This window comes from Pygocentrus nattereri, chromosome 25 (genome assembly GCF_015220715.1).
Source record: "Pygocentrus nattereri isolate fPygNat1 chromosome 25, fPygNat1.pri, whole genome shotgun sequence".
NCBI lineage: Eukaryota > Metazoa > Chordata > Actinopteri > Characiformes > Serrasalmidae > Pygocentrus > Pygocentrus nattereri.
Window position 1 is genome coordinate 2,091,867 of NC_051235.1, and position 27,555 is coordinate 2,119,421.

Here is a 27,555-nt window from a genome sequence, read left to right on the forward strand (position 1 = left end):
GCTCTGTGGATCACCAAAGTAGATATATGCTGAGGAGGAGGAGATACGTCCAGTCTTAAAAATCAAAATTATGTTTTAAAATCCAAACCCTGCGTCCAGAGGGCCTCCCTTTAGATAAACACATTAGACAGTGGACACTACAGCCTAGCTTTAATCCCCAAACAGCCACACCAATGAGTGTCCATGTGTATAAAAGACCAGATCTCACATGGTTTAGACACTGAGCTACGGTGAAGGAGCATCCAGATCTCCACACACTGAAGCAACATGGAGCCCACAGCCTCTCTCTCCATTCTAGCCCTGCTGCTGCTCGGCCTCTCGCAGGCTGTGCCTCTCATGGAGACTCAGCATGTGGACATCACAAGAAACATTCTGACAATCAACAACGGTCAGATAACCTGCTGATTCTCCTGATTCTAGATGGTCAATTTTTATATCTGAATAACATGTTCCAAAATTCTGCTTTGCCTGATCAAATTTCCATCTCCATCTGTGTATGAAGGATCCAGGGAACTGTTGGTGGAGGGAGACATAGTTTTACCAAGAACCAGGAATGCTCTGGTCTGCCCCAGCAACAACTGCTTTTGGAAGAAGTCCTCAAATGGCTTAGTGCTGGTGCCTTTCACAGTGAGCAATGATTTCTGTGAGTAAAAGGTCGATCTTCACAATCTGTATTCCCCATTACCTGATTTATTAATGCTATTATCAAATTATATGTTGCTTATATCCTTTACAGCTACCTCTGACAGGTCTGTCATTGCCGGCGCCATGGCGACCTTCCACAGCAAAACCTGCATTCGCTTTGTTTCCAGAACCTTTGAAGCTGACTACCTCAGCATTCAGAGCAGAGATGGGTGAGAGCAGCTGAATCATCTACAGAGCTTTTAGATCAGCTTTACTCCTGTTTTAAGCTCACTGTCCATAGCTGTACTTCAGTGATGTGAACAATCTTCCCCATTTCGTCTCAGGTGCTACTCTGCAGTGGGCAGACAAGGTGGCGTGCAGGTGGTCTCCCTCAGCAGGAACGGCTGTGTGTACCACGGCATTGCCCAGCACGAGCTGAACCATGCGCTGGGTTTCTACCACGAGCATACCAGGAGTGACCGTGACCGCTACGTGAGGATCAACTGGGCAAACATCTCACCAACAATGCAGTACAATTTCAACAAGGAGAACACCAACAACCTCAACACACCGTACGATTACTCCTCCGTGATGCACTATGGGAAAACGGCTTTCTCCATCAACGGGCAGGACACCATCACTCCTATTCCTGATCCATCAGTGCCGATCGGACAGAGAGTGGACCTCTCCGCCATTGACATCAAGAGGATCAACATTCTCTACAATTGCTGAGATGTTCTTGTTGTCATCAATGATTGATATAACAATGTCGTAGTTTAATGATTAATGTAAGTCATAAATATCATCACTGCATAATAAAAAAGCAAAGCATTTAACCTGGAGTGTATTCTTTGAATGTCATGTCCTTTATTAAAGGTGATCATCACAATGTAAATATTATTAGACCATGCTAAGAGCCTCAGTAGTTCAACTCTTTGACATCTATGACATTATCTGAAAGAAGTTTACATTTCTTCCATTCATTCCACCACAGTGATGTGTAGGCAGCAGTTTAAACAAACTCACAGCTAAATATGACAAATACTTTTTATTGTCACCATGCAAATATTTTAAAACTTAATTCTGATAATTAGCAAAAATTCTTCATTACAAGCGAAGATGGCTTTTTCACAAAAATACCGGAAAATGAGTTTAACATAACCTCAGTCATCATTCTTCATCACTAGACTGATGGATATTTTAATGTAAGTTCAATTTTCAAATTAGAATAAAAAATTTTGAATTTACAGAACTGCTCAAAATTCTAACATAGAAGTCTATCCATATAAACAAACTCATGTACACACTTTAGCACAGGTGTCTGAATGTAAAGTAAAATGATGAACAGTAATTTATAAAATGTCATGTATTCGATGAACTTGAAAAAAAAATCAAATATTTTTATTTTGCTCATAAAAGCTGATATTTTCTTCATATTTTGTGTACTCTAAACACTTAAGACCTCTTCCCACCAAACATGATTTATTTGTGTGATGTACTTGGATGAAAGTAAACCTGTATCACTGAAGCTATCTTACACAGGAAGTAAGTTTTTGGATGACAATAAAGCGGCATTATTTTTGTCGCCCTCTGTTTGATTTCTGCGAACTTCAGCTGGCAACACAAAGGCACTGACAAAACATGGTCGCCTCTGCTGTTTTCAAGTTTTTTTACTGTAAGAAAAAAATGATCAACATATCACTGTTGTTGAAGCAAAACCTAGTTTCTCCATTTCTTTCAGTTTTAGTGTTTGAAATCATTTGAAACTACCTGTTGTAATTGGCATTGTCTATTAGCTTCATGATAAATGTTTGAAATTTTAAATCAACCATAAAATGTACAGTTAAAAATAAACTTGGCTACAGATTGGTGAATGCTATTGAACAGATACTGATGATTAGTGTATTATATTAAGTTTGAGTTTAAAATAAATCCAAATCAGATAGATCTAAGACAGTAAGTAACAATGCAGAAATTAAGACATGATGTAAAATGCATTTCATCATATATCTACATTCATTTGAAAATAAGCTATCCTTTGGGAAAATTCTGAATTTTGAAAATTATTTTTACAAAAAATTTCATTTGGCAAAGGAAATTCAGTATAAAAAAAAAAAGTTTTTTTTTATTCATACGTTTTGGATTTTTTATTTTAATTTTGAAATTTGCTAGGATTTGTCCAATTTTAATAGGGAATTCAAAATGATGTCTGGATGTATCTAAAATGTTTCAAAGAAATCGATTAAATTAATGTCTTTAATACTATTGAATTCAGGATGCATTTTTCATCTCTTGCAAATATTTAACTTGCTATTTTTTTAACATTTTCTTTTAAATATTTAAGAAAATTAGTTATTTTTTGCATGAAGATAAAAAATCTAAAATATTTAAAGCCTTTTTTCAAAACTTACTTGTTTCCTTTGTATGATTCTTAAAGTGGAACTTTTACATTTCTATGTTTCATTTTATTATCATAATGAAAGTATTTACTTTTGGATTTTGCCATGTTTCCAAGGAGAATTGTTTTTTTTTCCTTTTGAGTTACTCCCAAAAATAAGGGACCACTGTAAACACAACTAACACTTGAACATTAGTGGAGTTTAACCAAACAAACTCTGAACCATTCTAATTCAGTAAGGTTTTAGAATAACTGGTGGATGCAGGGGCTCGTCTATCTATTTATACATATTAGACAGATTGAGTGTTTGAATGAGTTTCACTCAGTTTCAACAGAAGGTAGAACTGTGGAGCAGCAGAGCAATGAAGAGAGAACATGGGACTTTAAGACAATAAAAGAGTTCCTAGAATGAAGCTCTGTGGATCACCAAAGTAGATATATGCTGAGGAGGAGGAGATACGTCCAGTCTTAAAAATCAAAATTATGTTTTAAAATCCAAACCCTGCGTCCAGAGGGCCTCCCTTTAGATAAACACATTAGACAAATTAGTTATTTTTTGCATGAAGATAAAAAATCTAAAATATTTAAAGCCTTTTTTCAAAACTTACTTGTTTCCTTTGTATGATTCTTAAAGTGGAACTTTTACATTTCTATGTTTCATTTTATTATCATAATGAAAGTATTTACTTTTGGATTTTGCCATTTTTCCAAGGAGAATTGTTTTTTTTTTCCTTTTGAGTTACTCCCAAAAATAAGGGACCACTGTAAACACAACTAACACTTGAACATTAGTGGAGTTTAACCAAACAAACTCTGAACCATTCTAATTCAGTAAGGTTTTAGAATAACTGGTGGATGCAGGGGCTCGTCTATCTATTTATACATATTAGACAGATTGAGTGTTTGAATGAGTTTCACTCAGTTTCAACAGAAGGTAGAACTGTGGAGCAGCAGAGCAATGAAGAGAGAACATGGGACTTTAAGACAATAAAAGAGTTCCTAGAATGAAGCTCTGTGGATCACCAAAGTAGATATATGCTGAGGAGGAGGAGATACGTCCAGTCTTAAAAATCAAAATTATGTTTTAAAATCCAAACCCTGCATCCAGAGGGCCTCCCTTTAGATAAACACATTAGACAAATTAGTTATTTTTTGCATGAATATAAAAAATCTAAAATATTTAAAGCCTTTTTTCAAAACTTACTTGTTTCCTTTGTATGATTCTTAAAGTGGAACTTTTACATTTCTATGTTTCATTTTATTATCATAATGAAAGTATTTACTTTTGGATTTTGCCATTTTTCCAAGGAGAATTGTTTTTTTTTTCCTTTTGAGTTACTCCCAAAAATAAGGGACCACTGTAAACACAACTAAAACTTGAACATTAGTGGAGTTTAACCAAACAAACTCTGAACCATTCTAATTCAGTAAGGTTTTAGAATAACTGGTGGATGCAGGGGCTCGTCTATCTATTTATACATATTAGACAGATTGAGTGTTTGAATGAGTTTCACTCAGTTTCAGCAGAAGGTAGAACTGTGGAGCAGCAGAGCAATGAAGAGAGAACATGGGACTTTAAGACAATAAAAGAGTTCCTAGAATGAACCTCTGTGGATCACCAAAGTAGATATATGCTGAGGAGGAGGAGATACGTCCAGTCTTAAAAATCAAAATTATGTTTTAAAATCCAAACCGTGCGTCCAGAGGGCCTCCCTTTAGATAAACACATTAGACAAATTAGTTATTTTTTGCATGAAGATAAAAAATCTAAAATATTTAAAGCCTTTTTTCAAAACTTACTTGTTTCCTTTGTATGATTCTTAAAGTGTAACTTTTACATTTCTATGTTTCATTTTATTATCATAATGAAAGTATTTACTTTTGGATTTTGCCATTTTTCCAAGGAGAATTGTTTTTTTTTTCCTTTTGAGTTACTCCCACAAATAAGGGACCACTGTAAACACAACTAACACTTGAACATTAGTGGAGTTTAACCAAACAAACTCTGAACCATTCTAATTCAGTAAGGTTTTAGAATAACTGGTGGATGCAGGGGCTCGTGTATCTATTTATACATATTAGACAGATTGAGTGTTTGAATGAGTTTCACTCAGTTTCAACAGAAGGTAGAACTGTGGAGCAGCAGAGCAATGAAGAGAGAACATGGGACTTTAAGACAATAAAAGTTCCTAGAATGAAGCTCTGTGGATCACCAAAGTAGATATATGCTGAGGAGGAGGAGATACGTCCAGTCTTAAAAATCAAAATTATGTTTTAAAATCCAAACCCTGCGTCCAGAGGGCCTCCCTTTAGATAAACACATTAGACAGTGGACACTACAGCCTAGCTTTAATCCCCAAACAGCCACACCAATGAGTGTCCATGTGTATAAAAGACCAGATCTCACATGGTTTAGACACTGAGCTACGGTGAAGGAGCATCCAGATCTCCACACACTGAAGCAACATGGAGCCCACAGCCTCTCTCTCCATTCTAGCCCTGCTGCTGCTCGGCCTCTCGCAGGCTGTGCCTCTCATGGAGACTCAGCATGTGGACATCACAAGAAACATTCTGACAATCAACAACGGTCAGATAACCTGCTGATTCTCCTGATTCTAGATGGTCAATTTTTATATCTGAATAACATGTTCCAAAATTCTGCTTTGCCTGATCAAATTTCCATCTCCATCTGTGTATGAAGGATCCAGGGAACTGTTGGTGGAGGGAGACATAGTTTTACCAAGAACCAGGAATGCTCTGGTCTGCCCCAGCAACAACTGCTTTTGGAAGAAGTCCTCAAATGGCTTAGTGCTGGTGCCTTTCACAGTGAGCAATGATTTCTGTGAGTAAAAGGTCGATCTTCACAATCTGTATTCCCCATTACCTGATTTATTAATGCTATTATCTGATTATTTGTTGCTTATATCCTTTACAGCTTCCTCTGACAGGTCTGTCATTGCCGGCGCCATGGCGACCTTCCACAGCAAAACCTGCATTCGCTTTGTTTCCAGAACCTTTGAAGCTGACTACCTCAGCATTCAGAGCAGAGATGGGTGAGAGCAGCTGAACCATCTACAGAGCTTTTAGATCAGCTTTACTCCTGTTTTAAGCTCACTGTCCATAGCTGTACTTCAGTGATGTGAACAATCTTCCCCATTTCGTCTCAGGTGCTACTCTGCAGTGGGCAGACAAGGTGGAGTGCAGGTGGTCTCCCTCAGCAGGAACGGCTGTGTGTACCACGGCATTGCCCAGCACGAGCTGAACCATGCGCTGGGTTTCTACCACGAGCATACCAGGAGTGACCGTGACCGCTACGTGAGGATCAACTGGGCAAACATCTCACCAACAATGCAGTACAATTTCAACAAGGAGAACACCAACAACCTCAACACACCGTACGATTACTCCTCCGTGATGCACTATGGGAAAACGGCTTTCTCCATCAACGGGCAGGAGACCATCACTCCTATTCCTGATCCATCAGTGCCGATCGGACAGAGAGTGGACCTCTCCGCCATTGACATCAAGAGGATCAACATTCTCTACAATTGCTGAGATGTTCTTGTTGTCATCAATGATTGATATAACAATGTCGTAGTTTAATGATTAATGTAAGTCATAAATATCATCACTGCATAATAAAAAAGCAAAGCATTTAACCTGGAGTGTATTCTTTGAATGTCATGTCCTTTATTAAAGGTGATCATCACAATGTAAATATTATTAGACCATGCTAAGAGCCTCAATAGTTCAACTCTTTGACATCTATGACATTATCTGAAAGAAGTTTACATTTCTTACATTCATTCCACCACAGTGATGTGTAGGCAGCAGTTTAAACAAACTCACAGCTAAATATGACAAATACTTTTTATTGTCACCATGCAAATATTTTAAAACATAATTCTGATAATTAGCAAAAATTCTTCATTACAAGCGAAGATGGCTTTTTCACAAAAATACTGGAAAATGAGTTTAACATAACCTCAGTCATCATTCTTCATCACTAGACTGATGGATAGTATAATGTAAGTTCAATTTTCAAATTAGAATAAAAAAATTTTGAATTTACAGAACTGCTCAAAATTCTAACATAGAAGTCTATCCATATAAACAAACTCATGTACACATTTTAGCACAGGTGTCTGAATGTAAAGTAAAATGATGAACAGTAATTTATAAAATGTCATGTATTCGATGAACTTGAAAAAAAAATCAAATGTTTTTATTTTGCTCATGAAAGCTGATATTTTCTTCATATTTTGTGTACTCTAAACACTTAAGACCTCTTCCCACCAAACATGATTTATTTGTGTGATGTACTTGGATGAAAGTAAACCTGTATCACTGAAGCTATCTTACACAGGAAGTAAGTTTTTGGATGACAATAAATCGGCATTATTTTTTTCACCCTCTGTTTGATTTCTGCGAACTTCAGCTGGCAACACAAAGGCACTGACCAAACATGGTCGCCTCTGCTGTTTTCAAGTTTTTTTACTGTAAGAAAAAAATGATCAACATATCACTGTTGTTGAAGCAAAACCTAGTTTCTCCATTTCTTTCAGTTTTAGTGTTTGAAATCATTTGAAACTACCTGTTGTAATTGGCATTGTCTATTAGCTTCATGATAAATGTTTGAAATTTTAAATCAACCATAAAATGTACAGTTAAAAATAAACTTGGCTACAGATTGGTGAATGCTATTGAACAGATACTGATGATTAGTGTATTATATTAAGTTTGAGTTTAAAATAAATCCAAATCAGATAGATCTAAGACAGTAAGTAACAATGCAGAAATTAAGACATGATGTAAAATGCATTTCATCATATATCTACATTCATTTGAAAATAAGCTATCCTTTGGGAAAATTCTGAATTTTGAAAATTATTTTTACAAAAAATTTCATTTGGCAAAGGAAATTCAGTATGAAAAAAAAATAGTTTTTTTTTATTCATACGTTTTGGATTTTTTATTTTAATTTTGAAATTTGCTAGGATTTGTCCAATTTTAATAGGGAATTCAAAATGATGTCTGGATGTATCTAAAATGTTTCAAATAAATCGATTAAATTAATGTCTTTAATACTATTGAATTCAGGATGCATTTTTCATCTCTTGCAAATATTTAACTTGCTATTTTTTAACATTTTCTTTTAAATATTTAAGAAAATTAGTTATTTTTTGCATGAAGATAAAAAATCTAAAATATTTAAAGCCTTTTTTCAAAACTTACTTGTTTCCTTTGTATGATTCTTAAAGTGGAACTTTTACATTTCTATGTTTCATTTTATTATCATAATGAAAGTATTTACTTTTGGATTTTGCCGTTTTTCCAAGGAGAATTGTTTTTTTTTCCTTTTGAGTTACTCCCAAAAATAAGGGACCACTGTAAACACAACTAACACTTGAACATTAGTGGAGTTTAACCAAACAAACCTCAGCATTGAGAGCAGAGATAGGTGAGAGCAGCTGAACCATCTACAGAGCTTTTAGATCACCTTTACTCCTGTTTTAAGCTCACTGTCCATAGCTTTACTTCAGTGATGTGAAGAATCTTCCCCATTTCGTCTCAGGTGCTACTCTGCAGTGGGCAGACAAGGTGGCGTGCAGGTGGTCTCCCTCAGCAGGAACGGCTGTGTGTACCACGGCATTGCCCAGCATGAGCTGAACCACGCGCTGGGTTTCTACCACGAGCATACCAGGAGTGACCGCGACCACTACGTGAGGATCAACTGGGCAAACATCTCACCAACAATGCAGTACAATTTCAACAAGGAGAACACCAACAACCTCAACACACCGTACGATTACTCCTCCGTGATGCACTATGGGAAAACGGCTTTCTCCATCAACGGGCAGGACACCATCACTCCTATTCCTGATCCATCAGTGCCGATCGGACAGAGAGTGGACCTCTCCGCCATCGACATCAAGAGGATCAACATTCTCTACAATTGCTGAGATGCTACTTAGGCTCATTTACAGCTGAACACAGCTCTTCTGTAGCTGAAGTATTTCATCCTGTCATGTTCTTGTTGTCATCAATGATTGATATAACTATGTCGTAGTTTAATGATTAATATAAGTCATAAATATCATCACTGCATAATAAAAAAGCAAAGAATTTAACCTGGATTGTTTTCTTTGAATGTCATGTCCTTTATTAAAGGTGATCATCACAATGTAAATATTATTAGACCATGCTAAGAGCCTCAATAGTTCAGCTCTTTGACATCTATGACATTATCTGAAAGAAGTTTACATTTCTTACATTCATTCCAAGCCAGTGATGTGTAGGCAGCAGTTTAAACAAACTCACAGATAAATTTGACAAATACTTTTTATTGTCACCATGCAAATATTTCAAAACTTAATTCTGATAATGAGCAAAAATTCTTCATTATAAGCAAAGACGGCTTTTTCACAAAAATACTGGAAAATTAGTTTAACATAAGATCAGTCATCATTCTTCATCACTTGACTGATGGATATTATAATGTAAGTTCAATTTTCAAATCTGAATAAAAAAATTTTGAATTTACAGAACTGCTCAAAATTCTAACATAGAAGTCTATCCGTATAAACAAACTCATGTACACATTTTAGCACAGGTGTCTGAATGTAAAGTAAAATGATGAACAGTAATTTATAAAATGTCATGTATTTGATGAACTTGAATAAAAAATCGAATATTTTTTATTTTGCTCATAAAAGCTGATATTTTCTTCATATTTTGTGTACTCTAAACACTTAAGACCTCTTCCCACCAAACATGATTTATTTGTGTGATGTACTTTGATGAAAGTAAACCTGTATCACTGAAGCTATCTTGCACAGCAAGTTATTTTTTGGATGACAATAAAGCGTCATTATTTTATTTGCCCTCTGTTTGATTTCTGCCAACTTCAGCTGGCAACACAAAGGCACTGACCAAACATCGTCGCCTCTGCTGTTGGCTGTTTTTATGTTTTTTTGATGTAAGAAAAAATTATCAAAACATCGCTGTTGTGGAGGGAAATGTAGTTTCTCCATTTTTGTCAATTTTAGTGTGAAATATTTTGAAACTACCTGTTGTAATTCACATTGTTGTTTAGTTTCATGAAACATTTTTGAAATTTTAAATCAACTATAAAATGTACAGTTAAAAATAAACTTGGCTACAGAGTGGTGAATGCTATTGAACAGATACTGATGATTAGTGGAATATTATGTTTGCCTTTAAAATAAAGTCAAATCAGATACAACTAACAAAGTAAGTTACAATGCAAAAATTAACACACTATGTTAACTGCATTTCATGATATATCTACATTTATTTGAACATAATCTGTCTTTTGGAAAAATTTAGAATATTGGTGCAATTAATTTTGGTGTAACTAAAAAATGCTGACTTGTAAGTAGGTTTTTTCTTCATACATTTTCAATTTTGTCTTTAACTTTGAAATGTACAAGGATCAAATTGTATTAGGAGCATGAAAAATATGACTGGATGCATCAAAAAAAAATTTAAACAATTGATGAAATAAATTAATGTCTTCAGTCCTAAATCAATCAGGATGCCTTTTTCATCTATTGCCAACATTTAAGTTACATTTTTTTGTTTTCTTTCAAATGTTTCAAGAATTTTTTTTTTTTGTCTGAAGGTGAAAAACCTACAATAATTAAAGCTCTTATTCAAAATTTAAATCTCTCCTTTGTATGATTTAAAGTGGAACTTTTAAATTTCTGTGTTTTGTTTTATTATATTATTGAAAGTATTTGCTGTTGGATTTTGCAATTTTTTCGAGGAGAAAAATCTTTTTTTTCTTTCAAGTTATTCCCAAAAATAAAAGCCCACTGTAAACACAACTAACACTTGAACATTAGTGGAGTTTAACCAAACAAACCCTGAACCATTCTAATTCAGTAAGGTTTTAGAATAACTGGTGGATGCAGGGGCTCGTCTATCTATTTATACATATTAGACAGATTGAGTGTTATAATGAGTTTCACTCAGTTTCAACAGAAGGTGGAACTGTGGAGCAGCAGAGCAATGAAGAGAGAACATGGGACTTCAGGAGAATAAAACAGTCCAGGACACCATCACTCCTATTCCTGATGCATCACTGTCTATCGGACAGAGTGGACCTGCCCGCCATCGACATCCTGATGATCAACACCCTCTACAAGTGCTGAGATGCTACTGTGGCTCATTTACAACTGAAACTGAACACAGCTCTTCTGTAGCTGAAGTGTTTCATCTTCTTATCACTGTTATTGGCTGATATAATATTAGAACTTACTGATAATTGTAGTTACTGGATGTGTCCTCAGTGTTTAATGGACCATATTAAAGCATTTTAACCAGGATTAGTACTTTTTGATGTTTTTCCCAAAATGTTGACATCATTTTAGGATCTTCTGCTACATCTTTATTATTAACAGTTTATAATAGTTTCAAAATTTCAGCCCTTTTTCATTAATTTAACTTCTGGAACAAGTTATTAAAAACACCAATGGACACTGTACATTTTTAAAAAGTTCTAAGCCTAAAAACCTATTCTTTGAAAGTACCTGCTAAGAAAAGGGATCGGTTTCCTTTCTTTAGAGCATGTTCCCATTTAAAAAAGTCTAAAACAAATCCCACATCATGAAAAATCAAACTTTTTCAGCTTTTATAGAAACAGGGTTTGATGTAGTCTCTAACCATGTTTAAAATTCAGTCCACACATCAAACTGAACAGACCTGCTTTCAACTGATGTCACGAAAACCAACATGTTTCAATGTCTCCAACTATTCGGCCTGCAGCAGGTCAGCCCCGCCCGCTCACGCTGATGTTTTAAGGAGTGTTTCATTTGGGATTGCTCTTTGAATGTGGCACAGCCAATCAGAACAGAGCTTGTTTGCATACTGTCAGTTATCGTAACTTTACAGTAGAGAGCAATGTGAGTTAAAGTGAGGAGGTTTTATTTCAACTCATTTCGGGAGAATTTCTAAAGATCCATTCATCGTGAAATTTCGAGGATTGCTGCGTTCCTCAAGGTTCCATTTTAGGTCCCATACTGTTGTCTCCATGTGAAAATATAAGTATTTGTGATTAATACACTAATGATGTACAGCAGTATCGTCTGCTGAACCGGTGATAATCGTGCACATATTTATTGTGTTTAATTTTTAAAATAAAGGCAGGGGCCTCTGAAGTCACCCTTTACTATCTCACTGAGTCGACTGGGCCCTTTAAGGCCTCTGTCAGGCTGCACTGGCCCTTTAAGGGGTGTTTATTTTTAACAGAGGGGGCGTTTCTCTATGGTCACTGCCTCTGTGCGCTTCCTTGAGGCCCAAGCAGGGGAAGGCAGCTCCAGCTGGAAGTTTCGAGCATGGCTGAGCAGCAGAGGAGCGACGTTCTGGCTTTTTATGTGAATGGGAAGAAGGTAAGGAGCTGTGTGTATATAAACGCCTTTAATGAGCTCCAGCTGATGTCCTGCCTCGGTGGAGCTGTGGAAGGTCAGCCCTTCTCCACCGCTGGTTCCTCATTGTGAGGTGAGAGAAAGTCTTAAGTATGTGAACGTGAGGTCTGCTGTGCTGCAGGTGACCGTGAGCGATGCAGATCCGGAGACCACCCTGCTCGGCTTCCTCAGACAGAGCCGTATCCTTTCAGCTGGACCTGCTGTGGTGCTGCAGGGTCTCAGCAGGAGCTCTGAGCAGCCTCGGTGGAGCTGCTCCTGACTCACAGCTGAGGGGTTTCCTGTGAGGAGACTTTCGGAGAAATCCTTCAGCTTCGTTTTGGAAGCGATAGGAGCTTCTTCTGAAGTCTGACTAGGAGCGAGGAGAGAGATGAGGTCATTTCAGAGAAATGGACAGAAGGAGTGAATGAGTGCACTGCCGAATGAACTGTTGACCTCTGAGAGAGAGAGAGAGAGAGAGAGAGAGAGAGAGAGAGAGAAGGGAAGAGAGTTAAAGAAAGAAAGGCAATGAAAAGTAGATGAAAGAAAGGGGAAAAAGAGAGAGGAAGAGAGTAAAAGAGAAAAGCAATCAAAAGTAGATAAAGGAGAGAGAGAAAGAGAGAGAGAGAAGGGAAGAGAGAAAAGCAATGAAAGGTAAATAAAGAGAGAGAGAGAAGCAATGAAAAGTAGATAGAGAGAGAGAGAGAGAAGCAATGAAAAGTAGATAGAGAGAGAGAGAGAAAAGCAATGAAATGTAGATAAAGAGAGAGAGAGAGAGAGAGAAGCAATGAAAAGTAGATAGAGAGAGAGAAGCAATGAAAAGTTGATAAAGAGAGAGAGAGAGAGAAGCAATGAAAAGTAGATAGAGAGAGAGGAGCAATGAAAAGTAGATAGAGAGAGAGAGAGAGAAGCATTGAAAAGTAGATAAAGAGAGAGAGAGAGAGAGAGAGAGAAGCATTGAAAAGTAGATAGAGAGAGAGAAGCAATGAAAAGTAGATAAAGAGAGAAAGAGAGAAGCATTGAAAAGTAGATAGAGAGAAAGAAGCAATGAAAAGTAGATAAAGGAGAGAGAGAGAAGCAATGAAAAGTAGATAAAGAGAGAGAGAGAGAAGCAATGAAAAGTAGATAAAGAGAGAGAGAGAGAAGCAATGAAAAGTAGATAAAGAGAGAGAGAGAGAAGCAATGAAAAGTAGATAAAGAGAGAGAGAGAAGCAATGAAAAGTAGATAAAGAGAGAGAGAGAGAAGCAATGAAAAGTAGATAAAGAGAGAGAGAGAGAAGCAATGAAAAGTAGATAAAGAGAGAGAGAGAAGCAATGAAAAGTAGATAAAGAGAGAGAGAGAGAAGCAATGAAAAGTAGATAAAGAGAGAGAGAGAGAAGCAATGAAAAGTAAATAAAGAGAGAGAGAGAGAAGCAATGAAAAGTAGATAAAGAGAGAGAGAGAAGCAATGAAAAGTAGATAAAGAGAGAGAGAGAGAAGCAATGAAAAGTAGATAAAGAGAGAGAGAGAAGCAATGAAAAGTAGATAAAGAGAGAGAGAGAGAGTGATGGGGGAGAGATGGAGAGTCAAAAAGAAGAGAATAAGAAGTAGAGAAGAGAAAGAGGAAGACTAAAACGCAGTAGAGCGTGTTTATGGGGGAAACGTGTGTTTGTAAAAATGTGTTTTTGTGTGTTTTAAAGACTCGACTTTCAGAATCTGTTGTGATGTCATTTCGTTTTTACAGGACTGGATTTTAACGGTAATGATTAATGAATATTTATAGGCTCATTTGACTGGCCGTTATTATACGGGCCAGCTTTAAAAACGTGTGTAGTGGGAAAGCTGGTTTTTGAGTCACATCTGAGATGAGTTGTTTTCCTGTGCGGCTGCAGGAGGTCAGGCAGGCTGTGAGTGTGTGTTTGAGGTCCTTGACCGTTTGGGCAGTGCGGCTGACGGGCAGTAAGTACGGCTGTGGAGGAGGAGGCTGTGGAGCCTGTACTGTAATGCTGTCCAGATACGACCCTCAGACCAAACACATACAGTATCCTTTACCGGACGACGCCGTCATGAGAGCGTCCACAGCAGCGTAAGGGAGGGGCTTGTAGAGCACTGGGCTCATCGGGAGGCGGGGCTTAAAGACGCAGGAGCTCTAACAGCGCTTGGGACCGAGGGTGAATAGAGATGAACAGTATGAGGAGCGTAAGGTGTGTTTGGGACGTTGAAGCTGTAAATCTGTTCCAGTGGAGCAAAAATAAAAGTATGAACGCTGAAAATGAGCACGATGGATCCCCTTCCGGAAGAAAACCTCGTATCTCCGTTTTTCAGTTTTTGACGTAGTTTGAAAATGCCTGTTGATCTTTACGTTGTGTGTAGACTTCATGAAGAATGGTCCAAAAGAAATGGCCCAGAATTACTTGGTCTGGTTCCATTGACTTACATTAAAAGTAGAGTATGTTTTTTCCTTCTCCTGTGAAGTCACCATATCAGAGATATGAGGTTTTGATCCAACAGCAGCGATATTATAATAGATTATTAAATTATTCACCACGTTTACCAAATGAGGTGGTGCAGTGAGTGACGCTGTCACCTCGCCACAAGAAAGGCCTGGGTTTTCTCCCACTATCCAAAGACATGCGGTCAGGCCAACTGGAGCGCCAGCGTGAGTGGGCGGGGCTAAAGTAGGTGGATGTATGTAAACGTGTAGGTGTTTGATTGGTCAGTTTTCTATAATACAGGCCCTTTAATGAGTTCTGAGGGGCGGTCAGTGAGCTGTGGTTTCCTTCACTGTGCAGTCACTTCTCTGTTAATGCCTGCCTGATGCCCGTGTGCCAGCTGCACGGAGCCGCCGTCACCACCGTCGAAGGGATCGGCAGCACCAAAACCAGGTTACACCCTGTGCAGGTAATCCGGATTATAATGCAGGACACTGGATTAGTCTCCGCTCACTGAGACTCAAATGGTTTCATTTACAACGGTCTTAAAGGGATTTTCCAGCACAAGCTTTGTTTGGCAGGTGTTGTTTTTAAATAGGGACAACATGAACCAAATAACTAGTGTACAGTGTTCTGTCCACTGCAGTGTTCATGTTGACCCATGGCATCTGCTTTACTACGACGGTCAGACTTTATTTTTTAAATAGCTGATGTACCGCTTGGATTAATTAATTTCTCCATTGTCTTCTATTAAAAGCTTTTGAATTACATATATACACTTATCAGGTATAACATCATGACCACCTCCTCGTTTCTCCGCTCACTGTCCACTTTATCAGCTCCACTTACTGTATAGCTGCACTCTGTAGTTCTACAGCTACAGACTGTAGTCCATCTGTTTCTCTGATACTCTGTTACCCTGTTCTTCAGTGGTCAGGACCCCCATGGACCCTCACAGAGCAGGTACTATTTGGGTGGTGGGTCATTCTCAGCGCTGCAGTAACACTGACGTGGTGGTGGTGGTGTGTTAGTGTGTGTTGCGCTGGTCTGAGTGGATCAGACACAGCAGCGCTGCTAGTACCTGCTCTGTGGGGGTCCTGTGTGTGTGTACTTTGTGTGTGTGTGTGTGTATTGTGTGCATGTACTGCATGTGTGTGTGTGTACTGTGTGTGTGTATGTAGTGTGTGTGTGTGTGTGTGTGTGTGTCGTCTCTCTAGTTTATCAGAGACTAAATAATTATTAAACTCATTAAAGCTCCTGATCAGTCATTTTTACCTGGATTACTTCAATGGTGGTTTAACAGATCCAGATGGTGCTACAAACACCTGCAGCGTTTTGTTTCGTAAAACAGGACAAAAGAATAAAATCCACAGAACTTTAATGTTTTTCTCGTAAGCCGGTCGTTTCGATCTGGAGCAGTAAATTCACTTCAGGCTTTATTTTCAATGCTCAGGCTTTAAAGGAGAGTTTATCAAACTCTAATTTAGCTAAGAATTGATGACATCATCATAATTGGTGGCCTGATTGGTTAAATTGGCTCGGATGAGCTGCCTGTCCAGCTGTCCGAGTCTCGCTGTAGCCGTATCTGTGTGTCCATGTTCAGGAGCGAATAGCGAAGGCTCACGGCTCTCAGTGCGGCTTCTGTACTCCTGGGATGGTGATGTCCATCTACACACTGCTGAGGAACAAACCACAGCCCACCATGGAGGAGATCAGAGAGACTCTGGGGGGTAAAACAGACACTTACACACTGCTTTAGGTCCCTAGCAGGAACACTGACCAATCAGCTCTCAGTAGCAGGAACACTGACCAATCAGCTCTCGGGAGCAGTAACTCTAACCAATCAGCTCTCAGTAGCAGTAACACTAACCAATCAGCTCTCAGTAGCAGTAACTCTAACCAAATGAGCTCTCAGTAGCAGTAACTCTAACCAATCAGCTCTCAGTAGCAGTAACACTAACCAATCAGCTCTCAGTAGCAGTAACTCTAACCAATCAGCTCTCAGTAGCAGTAACACTAACCAATCAGCTTTCAGTAGCAGTAACTCTAACCAATCAGCTCTCAGTAGCAGTAACACTAACCAATCAGCTCTCAGTAGCAGTAACGCTAACGAATCAGCTCTCAGTAGCAGTAACACTAACCAATCAGCTCCTCCTCCTCTTGTTGTCTATAGGTTGTAATAAGCTATTTATAACAGGCTGCTTTGTTTGTGTAGGTAACCTGTGCAGGTGTACCGGGTATCGGCCCATTATCGAAGGCTATCGGACTTTCTGTGAGGTGATCAGCTCCTTCATCTCCGGGTTCCATCATGCAGTGGGAGAAAGTCTAGAACCGTTCTGTGTACATGAGTCAGACAGTAATCAGATAATGGGGAAACTCCAGGTCTACAGGAGTCAGACAATAATCAGATAATGGGGAAACTCCAGGTCTACATGAGTCAGACAGTAATCAGATAATGGGGAAACTCCAGGTCTACATGAGTCAGACAGTAATCAGATAACAGGGAAACTCCAGGTCTACATGAGTCAGACAGTGATCAGATAATGGGGAAACTCCAGGTCTACATGAGTCAGACAGTAATCAGATAACAGGGAAACTCCAGGTCTACATGAGTCAGACAGTAATCAGATAATGGGGAAACTCCAGGTCTACATGAGTCAGACAGTTATCAGATAGTGGGGGAACTCCAGGTCTACAGGAGTCAGAAAGTAATCAGATAACGGGGGATACTCCAGGTCTACAGGAGTCAGACAATAATCAGGTAATGGGGAAACTCCAGGTCTACATGAGTCAAAAAGTAATCAGATAATGGGGAAACTCCAGGTCTACAGGAGTCAGACAGTAATCAGATAATGGGGAAACTCCAGGTCTACAGGAGTCAGACTGTAATCAGATAATGGGGAAACTCCAGCTCTACAGGAGTCAGACAGTAATCAGATAACGGGGGAAACTCCAGGTCTACAGGAGTCAGACAATAATCAGATAATGGGGAAACTCCAGGTCTACATGAGTCAGACAGTAATCAGATAACGGGGAAACTCCAGGTCTACAGGAGTCAGACAGTAATCAGATAGTGGTGAAACTCCAGGTCTACAGGAGTCAGAAAGTAATCAGATAACGGGGGAAACTCCAGGTCTACAGGAGTCAGACAATAATCAGGTAATGGGGAAACTCCAGGTCTACATGAGTCAAAAAGTAATCAGATAATGGGGAAACTCCAGGTCTACATGAGCCAGACAGTAATCAGATAATGGGGAAACTCCAGGTCTACAGGAGTCAGACAGTAATCAGATAATGGGGAAACTCCAGGTCTACATGAGTCAGACAGTAATCAGATAACGGGGGAAACTCCAGGTCTACATGAGTCAGACAGTAATCAGATAATGGGGAAACTCCAGGTCTACATGAGTCAGACAGTAATCAGATAACGGGGAAACTCCAGGTCTACATGAGTCAGACAGTAATCAGATAACAGGGAAACTCCAGGTCTACATGAGTCAGACAGTAATCAGATAATGGGGAAACTCCAGGTCTACATGAGTCAGACAGTAATCAGATAACGGGGAAACTCCAGGTCTACAGGAGTCAGACAGTAATCAGATAGTGGGGGAACTCCAGGTCTACATGAGTCAGACAGTAATCAGATAATGGGGAAACTCCAGGTCTACATGAGTCAGACAGTAATCAGATAATGGAGAAACTCCAGGTCTACATGAGTCAGACAGTAATCAGATAATGGGGAAACTCCAGGTCTACATGAGTCAGACAGTAATCAGATAATGGGGAAACTCCAGGTCTACATGAGTCAGACAGTAATCAGATAATGGAGAAACTCCAGGTCTACATGAGTCAGACAGTGATCAGATAATGGGGAAACTCCAGGTCTACATGAGTCAGACAGTAATCAGATAATGGGGAAACTCCAGGTCTACATGAGTCAGACAGTAATCAGATAACATGGAAACTCCAGGTCTACATGAGTCAGACAGTAATCAGATAATGGGGAAACTCCAGGTCTACATGAATCAGACAGTTATCAGATAGTGGGGGAACTCCAGGTCTACAGGAGTCAGAAAGTAATCAGATAACGGGGGATACTCCAGGTCTACAGGAGTCAGACAATAATCAGGTAATGGGGAAACTCCAGGTCTACATGAGTCAAAAAGTAATCAGATAATGGGGAAACTCCAGGTCTACAGGAGTCAGACAGTAATCAGATAATGGGGAAACTCCAGGTCTACAGGAGTCAGACTGTAATCAGATAATGGGGAAACTCCAGCTCTACAGGAGTCAGACAGTAATCAGATAACGGGGGAAACTCCAGGTCTACAGGAGTCAGACAATAATCAGATAATAGGGAAACTCCAGGTCTACATGAGTCAGACAGTAATCAGATAACGGGGAAACTCCAGGTCTACATGAGTCAGACAGTAATCAGATAACGGGGAAACTCCAGGTCTACATGAGTCAGAAAGTAATCAGATAATGGGGAAACTCCAGGTCTACATGAGTCAGACAGTAATCAGATAACGGGGAAACTCCAGGTCTACAGGAGTCAGACAGTAATCAGATAGTGGGGGAACTCCAGGTCTACAGGAGTCAGAAAGTAATCAGATAACGGGGGAAACTCCAGGTCTAAAGGAGTCAGACAATAATCAGGTAATGGGGAAACTCCAGGTCTACATGAGTCAGACAGTAATCAGATAATGGGGAAACTCCAGGTCTACAGGAGTCAGACAGTAATCAGATAATGGGGAAACTCCAGGTCTACAGGAGTCAGACAGTAATCAGATAATGGGGAAACTCCAGGTCTACATGAGTCAGACAGTAATCAGATAACGGGGGAAACTCCAGGTCTACAGGAGTCAGACAATAATCAGATAATGGGGAAACTCCAGGTCTACATGAGTCAGACAGTAATCAGATAATGGGGAAACTCCAGGTCTACATGAGTCAGACAGTAATCAGATAACAGGGAAACTCCAGGTCTACATGAGTCAGACAGTAATCAGATAATGGGGAAACTCCAGGTCTACATGAGTCAGACAGTAATCAGATAACGGGGAAACTCCAGGTCTACAGGAGTCAGACAGTAATCAGATAGTGGGGGAACTCCAGGTCTACAGGAGTCAGAAAGTAATCAGATAACGGGGGAAACTCCAGGTCTACAGGAGTCAGACAATAATCAGGTAATGGGGAAACTCCAGGTCTACATGAGTCAAAAAGTAATCAGATAATGGGGAAACTCCAGGTCTACAGGAGTCAGACAGTAATCAGATAATGGGGAAACTCCAGGTCTACATGAGTCAGACAGTAATCAGATAACGGGGGAAACTCCAGGTCTACAGGAGTCAGACAATAATCAGATAATGGGGAAACTCCAGGTCTACATGAGTCAGAAAGTAATCAGATAATGGGGAAACTCCAGGTCTACCTGAGTCAGACAATAATCAGATAATGGGGAAACTCCAGGTCTACATGAGTCAGACAGTAATCAGGTAATGGGGGAACTCCAGGTCTACAGGAGTCAGAAAGTAATCAGATAACGGGGGAAACTCCAGGTCTAAAGGAGTCAGACAATAATCAGGTAATGGGGAAACTCCAGGTCTACATGAGTCAGAAAGTAATCAGATAATGGGGAAACTCCAGGTCTACAGGAGTCAGACAGTAATCAGATAATGGGGAAACTCCAGGTCTACAGGAGTCAGACAGTAATCAGATAATGGGGAAACTCCAGGTCTACATGAGTCAGACAGTAATCAGATAACGGGGGAAACTCCAGGTCTACAGGAGTCAGACAATAATCAGATAATGGGGAAACTCCAGGTCTACATGAGTCAGACAGTAATCAGATAATGGGGAAACTCCAGGTCTACATGAGTCAGACAGTAATCAGATAACAGGGAAACTCCAGGTCTACATGAGTCAGACAGTAATCAGATAATGGGGAAACTCCAGGTCTACATGAGTCAGACAGTAATCAGATAACAGGGAAACTCCAGGTCTACAGGAGTCAGACAGTAATCAGATAGTGGGGGAACTCCAGGTCTACATGAGTCAAAAAGTAATCAGATAATGGGGAAACTCCAGGTGTACAGGAGTCAGACAGTAATCAGATAATGGGGAAACTCCAGGTCTACATGAGTCAGACAGTAATCAGATAACGGGGGAAACTCCAGGTCTACAGGAGTCAGACAATAATCAGATAATGGGGAAACTCCAGGTCTACATGAGTCAGACAGTAATCAGATAATGGGGAAACTCCAGGTCTACATGAGTCAGACAGTAATCAGATAACAGGGAAACTCCAGGTCTACATGAGTCAGACAGTAATCAGATAATGGGGAAACTCCAGGTCTACATGAGTCAGACAGTAATCAGATAACGGGGAAACTCCAGGTCTACAGGAGTCAGACAGTAATCAGATAGTGGGGGAACTCCAGGTCTACAGGAGTCAGAAAGTAATCAGATAACGGGGGAAACTCCAGGTCTACAGGAGTCAGACAATAATCAGGTAATGGGGAAACTCCAGGTCTACATGAGTCAAAAAGTAATCAGATAATGGGGAAACTCCAGGTCTACAGGAGTCAGACAGTAATCAGATAATGGGGAAACTCCAGGTCTACATGAGTCAGACAGTAATCAGATAACGGGGGAAACTCCAGGTCTACAGGAGTCAGACAATAATCAGATAATGGGGAAACTCCAGGTCTACATGAGTCAGAAAGTAATCAGATAATGGGGAAACTCCAGGTCTACCTGAGTCAGACAATAATCAGATAATGGGGAAACTCCAGGTCTACATGAGTCAGACAGTAATCAGATAACAGGGAAACTCCAGGTCTACAGGAGTCAGACAGTAATCAGATAGTGGGGGAACTCCAGGTCTACAGGAGTCAGACAGTAATCAGATAATGGGGAAACTCCAGGTCTACATGAGTCAGACAGTAATCAGATAACGGGGGAAACTCCAGGTCTACAGGAGTCAGACAATAATCAGATAATGGGGAAACTCCAGGTCTACATGAGTCAGACAGTAATCAGATAATGGGGAAACTCCAGGTCTACATGAGTCAGACAGTAATCAGATAACAGGGAAACTCCAGGTCTACATGAGTCAGACAGTAATCAGATAATGGGGAAACTCCAGGTCTACATGAGTCAGACAGTAATCAGATAACGGGGAAACTCCAGGTCTACAGGAGTCAGACAGTAATCAGATAGTGGGGGAACTCCAGGTCTACAGGAGTCAGAAAGTAATCAGATAACGGGGGAAACTCCAGGTCTACAGGAGTCAGACAATAATCAGGTAATGGGGAAACTCCAGGTCTACATGAGTCAAAAAGTAATCAGATAATGGGGAAACTCCAGGTCTACAGGAGTCAGACAGTAATCAGATAATGGGGAAACTCCAGGTCTACATGAGTCAGACAGTAATCAGATAACGGGGGAAACTCCAGGTCTACAGGAGTCAGACAATAATCAGATAATGGGGAAACTCCAGGTCTACATGAGTCAGAAAGTAATCAGATAATGGGGAAACTCCAGGTCTACCTGAGTCAGACAATAATCAGATAATGGGGAAACTCCAGGTCTACATGAGTCAGACAGTAATCAGGTAATGGGGGAACTCCAGGTCTACAGGAGTCAGAAAGTAATCAGATAACGGGGGAAACTCCAGGTCTAAAGGAGTCAGACAATAATCAGGTAATGGGGAAACTCCGTTTCTACATGAGTCAGAAAGTAATCAGATAATGGGGAAACTCCAGGTCTACAGGAGTCAGACAGTAATCAGATAATGGGGAAACTCCAGGTCTACAGGAGTCAGACAGTAATCAGATAATGGGGAAACTCCAGGTCTACATGAGTCAGACAGTAATCAGATAACGGGGGAAACTCCAGGTCTACAGGAGTCAGACAATAATCAGATAATGGGGAAACTCCAGGTCTACATGAGTCAGACAGTAATCAGATAATGGGGAAACTCCAGGTCTACATGAGTCAGACAGTAATCAGATAACAGGGAAACTCCAGGTCTACATGAGTCAGACAGTAATCAGGTAATGGGGAAACTCCAGGTCTACATGAGTCAGACAGTAATCAGATAACAGGGAAACTCCAGGTCTACAGGAGTCAGACAGTAATCAGATAGTGGGGGAACTCCAGGTTTACAGGAGTCAGACAGTAATCAGATAATGGGGAAACTCCAGGTCTACAGGAGTCAGACAGTAATCAGATAATGGGGAAACTCCAGGTCTACATGAGTCAGACAGTAATCAGATAACGGGGGAAACTCCAGGTCTACAGGAGTCAGACAATAATCAGATAATGGGGAAACTCCAGGTCTACATGAGTCAGAAAGTAATCAGATAATGGGGAAACTCCAGGTCTACATTAGTCAGACAGTAATCAGATAATGGGGAAACTCCAGCTCTACAGGAGTCAGACAGTAATCAGATGATGAGGAAACTCCACGTCTACATGAGTCAGACAGTAATCAGATAATGGGGAAACTCCAGGTCTACATGAGTCAGACAGTAATCAGATAATGGAGAAACTCCAGGTCTACCTGAGTCAGACAGTAATCAGATAATGGGGCAACTCCAGGTCTACAGGAGTCAGACAGTAATCAGATACTGGGACAATTCCAGGTCTACATAAGTCAGACAGTAATCAGATAATGGGGAAACTCCAGGTCTACATGAGTCAGACAGTAATCAGATAATGGGGCAACTCCAGGTCTACATGAGTCAGACAGTAATCAGATAATGGGGAAACTCCAGGTCTACATAAGTCAGACAGTAATCAGATAATGGGGAAACTCCAGGTCTACATGAGTCAGACAGTAATCAGATAATGGGGAAACTCCAGGTCTACAGGAGTCAGACAGTAATCAGATTCTGGGACAATTCCAGGTCTACATAAGTCAGACAGTAATCAGATAATGGGGAAACTCCAGGTCTACATGAGTCAGACAGTAATCAGATAATGGGGCAACTCCAGGTCTACATGAGTCAGACAGTAATCAGATAATGGGGAAACTCCAGGTCTACATAAGTCAGACAGTAATCAGATAATGGGGAAACTCCAGGTCTACATGAGTCAGACAGTAATCAGATAATGGGGAAACTCCAGGTCTACATGAGTCAGACAGTAATCAGATAATGGAGAAACTCCAGGTCTACCTGAGTCAGACAGTAATCAGATAATGGGGCAACTCCAGGTCTACAGGAGTCAGACAGTAATCAGATACTGGGACAATTCCAGGTCTACATAAGTCAGACAGTAATCAGATAATGGGGAAACTCCAGGTCTACATGAGTCAGACAGTAATCAGATAATGGGGCAACTCCAGGTCTACATGAGTCAGACAGTAATCAGATAATGGGGAAACTCCAGGTCTACATAAGTCAGACAGTAATCAGATAATGGGGAAACTCCAGGTCTACATGAGTCAGACAGTAATCAGATAATGGGGCAACTCCAGGTCTACAGGAGTCAGACAGTAATCAGATTCTGGGACAATTCCAGGTCTACATAAGTCAGACAGTAATCAGATAATGGGGAAACTCCAGGTCTACATGAGTCAGACAGTAATCAGATAATGGGGAAACTCCAGGTCTACATGAGTCAGACAGTAATCAGATAATGGGGAAACTCCAGGTCTACATAAGTCAGACAGTAATCAGATAATGGGGAAACTCCAGGTCTACATGAGTCAGACAGTAATCAGATAATGGGGAAACTCCAGGTCTACATGAGTCAGACAGTAATCAGATAATGGAGAAACTCCAGGTCTACCTGAGTCAGACAGTAATCAGATAATGGGGCAACTCCAGGTCTACAGGAGTCAGACAGTAATCAGATACTGGGACAATTCCAGGTCTACATAAGTCAGACAGTAATCAGATAATGGGGAAACTCCAGGTCTACATGAGTCAGACAGTAATCAGATAATGGGGCAACTCCAGGTCTGCATGAGTCAGACAGTAATCAGATAATGGGGAAACTCCAGGTCTACATAAGTCAGACAGTAATCAGATAATGGGGAAACTCCAGGTCTACATGAGTCAGACAGTAATCAGATAATGGGGCAACTCCAGGTCTACATGAGTCAGACAGTAATCAGATAATGGGGAAACTCCAGGTCTACATAAGTCAGACAGTAATCAGATAATGGGGAAACTCCAGGTCTACATGAGTCAGACAGTAATCAGATAATGGGGAAACTCCAGGTCTACATGAGTCAGACAGTAATCAGATAACAGGGAAACTCCAGGTCTACATGAGTCAGACAGTAATCAGATAACGGGGAAATTCCAGGTCTACATGAGTCAGAAAGTAATCAGATAATGGGGAAACTCCAGGTCTACATGAGTCAGACAGTAATCAGATAATGGAGAAACCCCTGGTCTACATGAGTCAGACAGTAATCAGATAATGGGGAAACTCCAGGTCTACATGAGTCAGACAGTAATCAGATAATGGGGAACCTCCAGGTCTACATTGGTCAGACAGTAATCAGATAATGGGGAAACTCCAGCTCTACAGGAGTCAGACAGTAATCAGATGATGAGGAAACTCCACGTCTACATGAGTCAGACAGTAATCAGATAATGGGGAAACTCCAGGTCTACATGAGTCAGACAGTAATCAGATAATGGAGAAACTCCAGGTCTACCTGAGTCAGACAGTAATCAGATAATGGGGCAACTCCAGGTCTACATGAGTCAGACAGTAATCAGATAATGGGGAAACTCCAGGTCTACATAAGTCAGACAGTAATCAGATAATGGGGAAACTCCAGGTCTACATGAGTCAGACAGTAATCAGATAATGGGGCAACTCCAGGTCTACAGGAGTCAGACAGTAATCAGATTCTGGGACAATTCCAGGTCTACATAAGTCAGACAGTAATCAGATAATGGGGAAACTCCAGGTCTACATGAGTCAGACAGTAATCAGATAATGGGGCAACTCCAGGTCTACATGAGTCAGACAGTAATCAGATAATGGGGAAACTCCAGGTCTACATAAGTCAGACAGTAATCAGATAATGGGGAAACTCCAGGTCTACATGAGTCAGACAGTAATCAGATAATGGGGAAACTCCAGGTCTACATGAGTCAGACAGTAATCAGATAACAGGGAAACTCCAGGTCTACATGAGTCAGACAGTAATCAGATAACGGGGAAATTCCAGGTCTACATGAGTCAGAAAGTAATCAGATAATGGGGAAACTCCAGGTCTACATGAGTCAGACAGTAATCAGATAATGGAGAAACCCCTGGTCTACATGAGTCAGACAGTAATCAGATAATGGGGAAACTCCAGGTCTACATGAGTCAGACAGTAATCAGATAATGGGGAACCTCCAGGTCTACATTGGTCAGACAGTAATCAGATAATGGGGAAACTCCAGCTCTACAGGAGTCAGACAGTAATCAGATGATGAGGAAACTCCACGTCTACATGAGTCAGACAGTAATCAGATAATGGGGAAACTCCAGGTCTACATGAGTCAGACAGTAATCAGATAATGGAGAAACTCCAGGTCTACCTGAGTCAGACAGTAATCAGATAATGGGGCAACTCCAGGTCTAAAGGAGTCAGACAGTAATCAGATACTGGGACAACTCCAGGTCTACATAAGTCAGACAGTAATCAGATAATGGGGAAACTCCAGGTCTACATGAGTCAGACAGTAATCAGATAATGGGGAAACTCCAGGTCTACATGAGTCAGACAGTAATCAGATAATGGGGAAACTCCAGGTCTACATGAGTCAGACAGTAATCAGATAATGGGGAAACTCCAGGTCTACATGAGTCAGACAGTAATCAGATAACGGGGAAACTCCAGGTCTATATATGGACGGAACGTTCTGGGGAAGTGACGCTTTGATCCTTTAACAATGTTTACATTTCACATCAAAAAAGTGATCAAAATTCGTTTTTTCTTGTTTTGGCCCTTTAATCTGTTTGTTCTCTCTGCAGAGTGAAAACTGTTGCCGGGTGAACGGCAGTGCCGGCTGCGCGGCCAATGGAAACGGACCTTTGGAACCTGCGGAGAATGTAAGATTATTTTCGGGTCATCTCGGGTCAGTGGCCTATTCAGATGATTATTACCTGGTTCGGACTCTTTGTTTAGGCTTTTAGCCCTTTTTCCAGGTTTTTACTGATATGAGCTGCACGTGTCGCGCGTTTCACTGTAAAGACTCTGATGTTGTGGATTTGATTCGTCTTCCTGCTCATCGGCCAATCACTGGCATTTCACTGCCACAAGGACTGAAAGTCCAGCCGAGGTTATCGGTTAAATTTGTGAGTGAAGTGTTTGCTTTGTCTGGTCTCTCAGGGTCAGACGGAGACGTCTGGGAAAGAGAAGCTTCTACCTCTGGACCCCACACAGGAGCTCATCTTCCCCCCAGAGCTGATAGTAAGACTTTAAAGGAGTTAATGAAAAACCCCACCGTGTAACGGTAGTGTGAGGAAAACTAAAGGGGTAGTTCCTTTTCTCCAAGTGTACTCAAACACTTTAAAGTGTGCAGCAAAATAGTCCCTAAAGAAATCGTATTATTCCAGATATTCCACTATTTTCCCTCAACAACATTCCGTATAAGCTCAGAAGACTCGTGTCGGTTCTCTGGTGGTTCTGGATGGTAAATAAAATGTCCATATCTGAGTTCTAGTCATGAA

At 40.3% G+C, this 27,555-nt stretch overlaps 4 protein-coding genes across 5 annotated transcripts in view; all 4 read left to right on the top strand.

Annotated features, from left to right (window-relative positions):
• Nucleotides 1-265: 265 nt before the first annotated feature.
• Nucleotides 266-1,356, top strand: LOC119262458 (high choriolytic enzyme 1-like). The gene is made up of 4 exons (XM_037534635.1): nucleotides 266-388; nucleotides 503-643; nucleotides 737-854; nucleotides 969-1,356. Exons 1-4 carry the CDS (start codon nucleotides 268-270, stop codon nucleotides 1,354-1,356), a joined length of 768 nt encoding a protein of 255 aa, XP_037390532.1. The 5' UTR covers nucleotides 266-267.
• A 4,130-nt stretch (nucleotides 1,357-5,486) lies between these two features.
• Nucleotides 5,487-6,577, top strand: LOC119262455 (high choriolytic enzyme 1-like). Its single transcript, XM_037534609.1, has 4 exons — nucleotides 5,487-5,609; nucleotides 5,724-5,864; nucleotides 5,958-6,075; nucleotides 6,190-6,577. The coding sequence occupies exons 1-4, from the start codon at nucleotides 5,489-5,491 to the stop codon at nucleotides 6,575-6,577; spliced, it is 768 nt and encodes a 255-aa protein (XP_037390506.1). The 5' UTR covers nucleotides 5,487-5,488.
• Nucleotides 6,578-7,339: 762 nt separating this feature from the next.
• Nucleotides 7,340-8,985, top strand: LOC108416565 (high choriolytic enzyme 1-like). The gene is made up of 3 exons (XM_037534284.1): nucleotides 7,340-7,391; nucleotides 8,441-8,483; nucleotides 8,598-8,985. The coding sequence occupies exons 1-3, from the start codon at nucleotides 7,340-7,342 to the stop codon at nucleotides 8,983-8,985; spliced, it is 483 nt and encodes a 160-aa protein (XP_037390181.1).
• A 3,339-nt stretch (nucleotides 8,986-12,324) lies between these two features.
• The window catches only part of LOC108414578 (aldehyde oxidase 3-like), a 39,325-nt gene continuing 24,094 nt past the window's right edge, over nucleotides 12,325-27,555 (top strand). The window contains exons 1-8 of one of the 2 annotated variants that reach the window (XM_037534501.1): nucleotides 12,325-12,435; nucleotides 12,593-12,650; nucleotides 14,372-14,468; nucleotides 15,220-15,328; nucleotides 16,463-16,589; nucleotides 17,075-17,136; nucleotides 26,857-26,934; nucleotides 27,215-27,295. In XM_037534501.1, coding sequence (XP_037390398.1) covers nucleotides 12,382-12,435; nucleotides 12,593-12,650; nucleotides 14,372-14,468; nucleotides 15,220-15,328; nucleotides 16,463-16,589; nucleotides 17,075-17,136; nucleotides 26,857-26,934; nucleotides 27,215-27,295 — 666 coding nt within the window. In that variant the 5' untranslated portion in view covers nucleotides 12,325-12,381. The remainder of the gene's footprint in view (nucleotides 12,436-12,592; nucleotides 12,651-14,371; nucleotides 14,469-15,219; nucleotides 15,329-16,462; nucleotides 16,590-17,074; nucleotides 17,137-26,856; nucleotides 26,935-27,214; nucleotides 27,296-27,555) is intronic. The other variant, XM_037534502.1, reaches the window with a different exon arrangement.

Coding starts and splice junctions, on each gene's coding strand:
- LOC108416565 (XM_037534284.1), top strand. CDS start 7,340: ATGTACTTGGATGAAAGTAAACCTGTATCACTGAAGCTATCTTACACA. Junction 7,392..8,440: donor GAAGCTATCTTACACAGGAA/GTAAGTTTTTGG, acceptor CTTGAACATTAG/TGGAGTTTAACCAAACAAAC. Junction 8,484..8,597: donor AGCATTGAGAGCAGAGATAG/GTGAGAGCAGCT, acceptor ATTTCGTCTCAG/GTGCTACTCTGCAGTGGGCA.
- LOC119262455 (XM_037534609.1), top strand. CDS start 5,489: ATGGAGCCCACAGCCTCTCTCTCCATTCTAGCCCTGCTGCTGCTCGGC. Junction 5,610..5,723: donor CATTCTGACAATCAACAACG/GTCAGATAACCT, acceptor CTGTGTATGAAG/GATCCAGGGAACTGTTGGTG. Junction 6,076..6,189: donor AGCATTCAGAGCAGAGATGG/GTGAGAGCAGCT, acceptor ATTTCGTCTCAG/GTGCTACTCTGCAGTGGGCA.
- LOC119262458 (XM_037534635.1), top strand. CDS start 268: ATGGAGCCCACAGCCTCTCTCTCCATTCTAGCCCTGCTGCTGCTCGGC. Junction 644..736: donor CACAGTGAGCAATGATTTCT/GTGAGTAAAAGG, acceptor TATCCTTTACAG/CTACCTCTGACAGGTCTGTC. Junction 855..968: donor AGCATTCAGAGCAGAGATGG/GTGAGAGCAGCT, acceptor ATTTCGTCTCAG/GTGCTACTCTGCAGTGGGCA.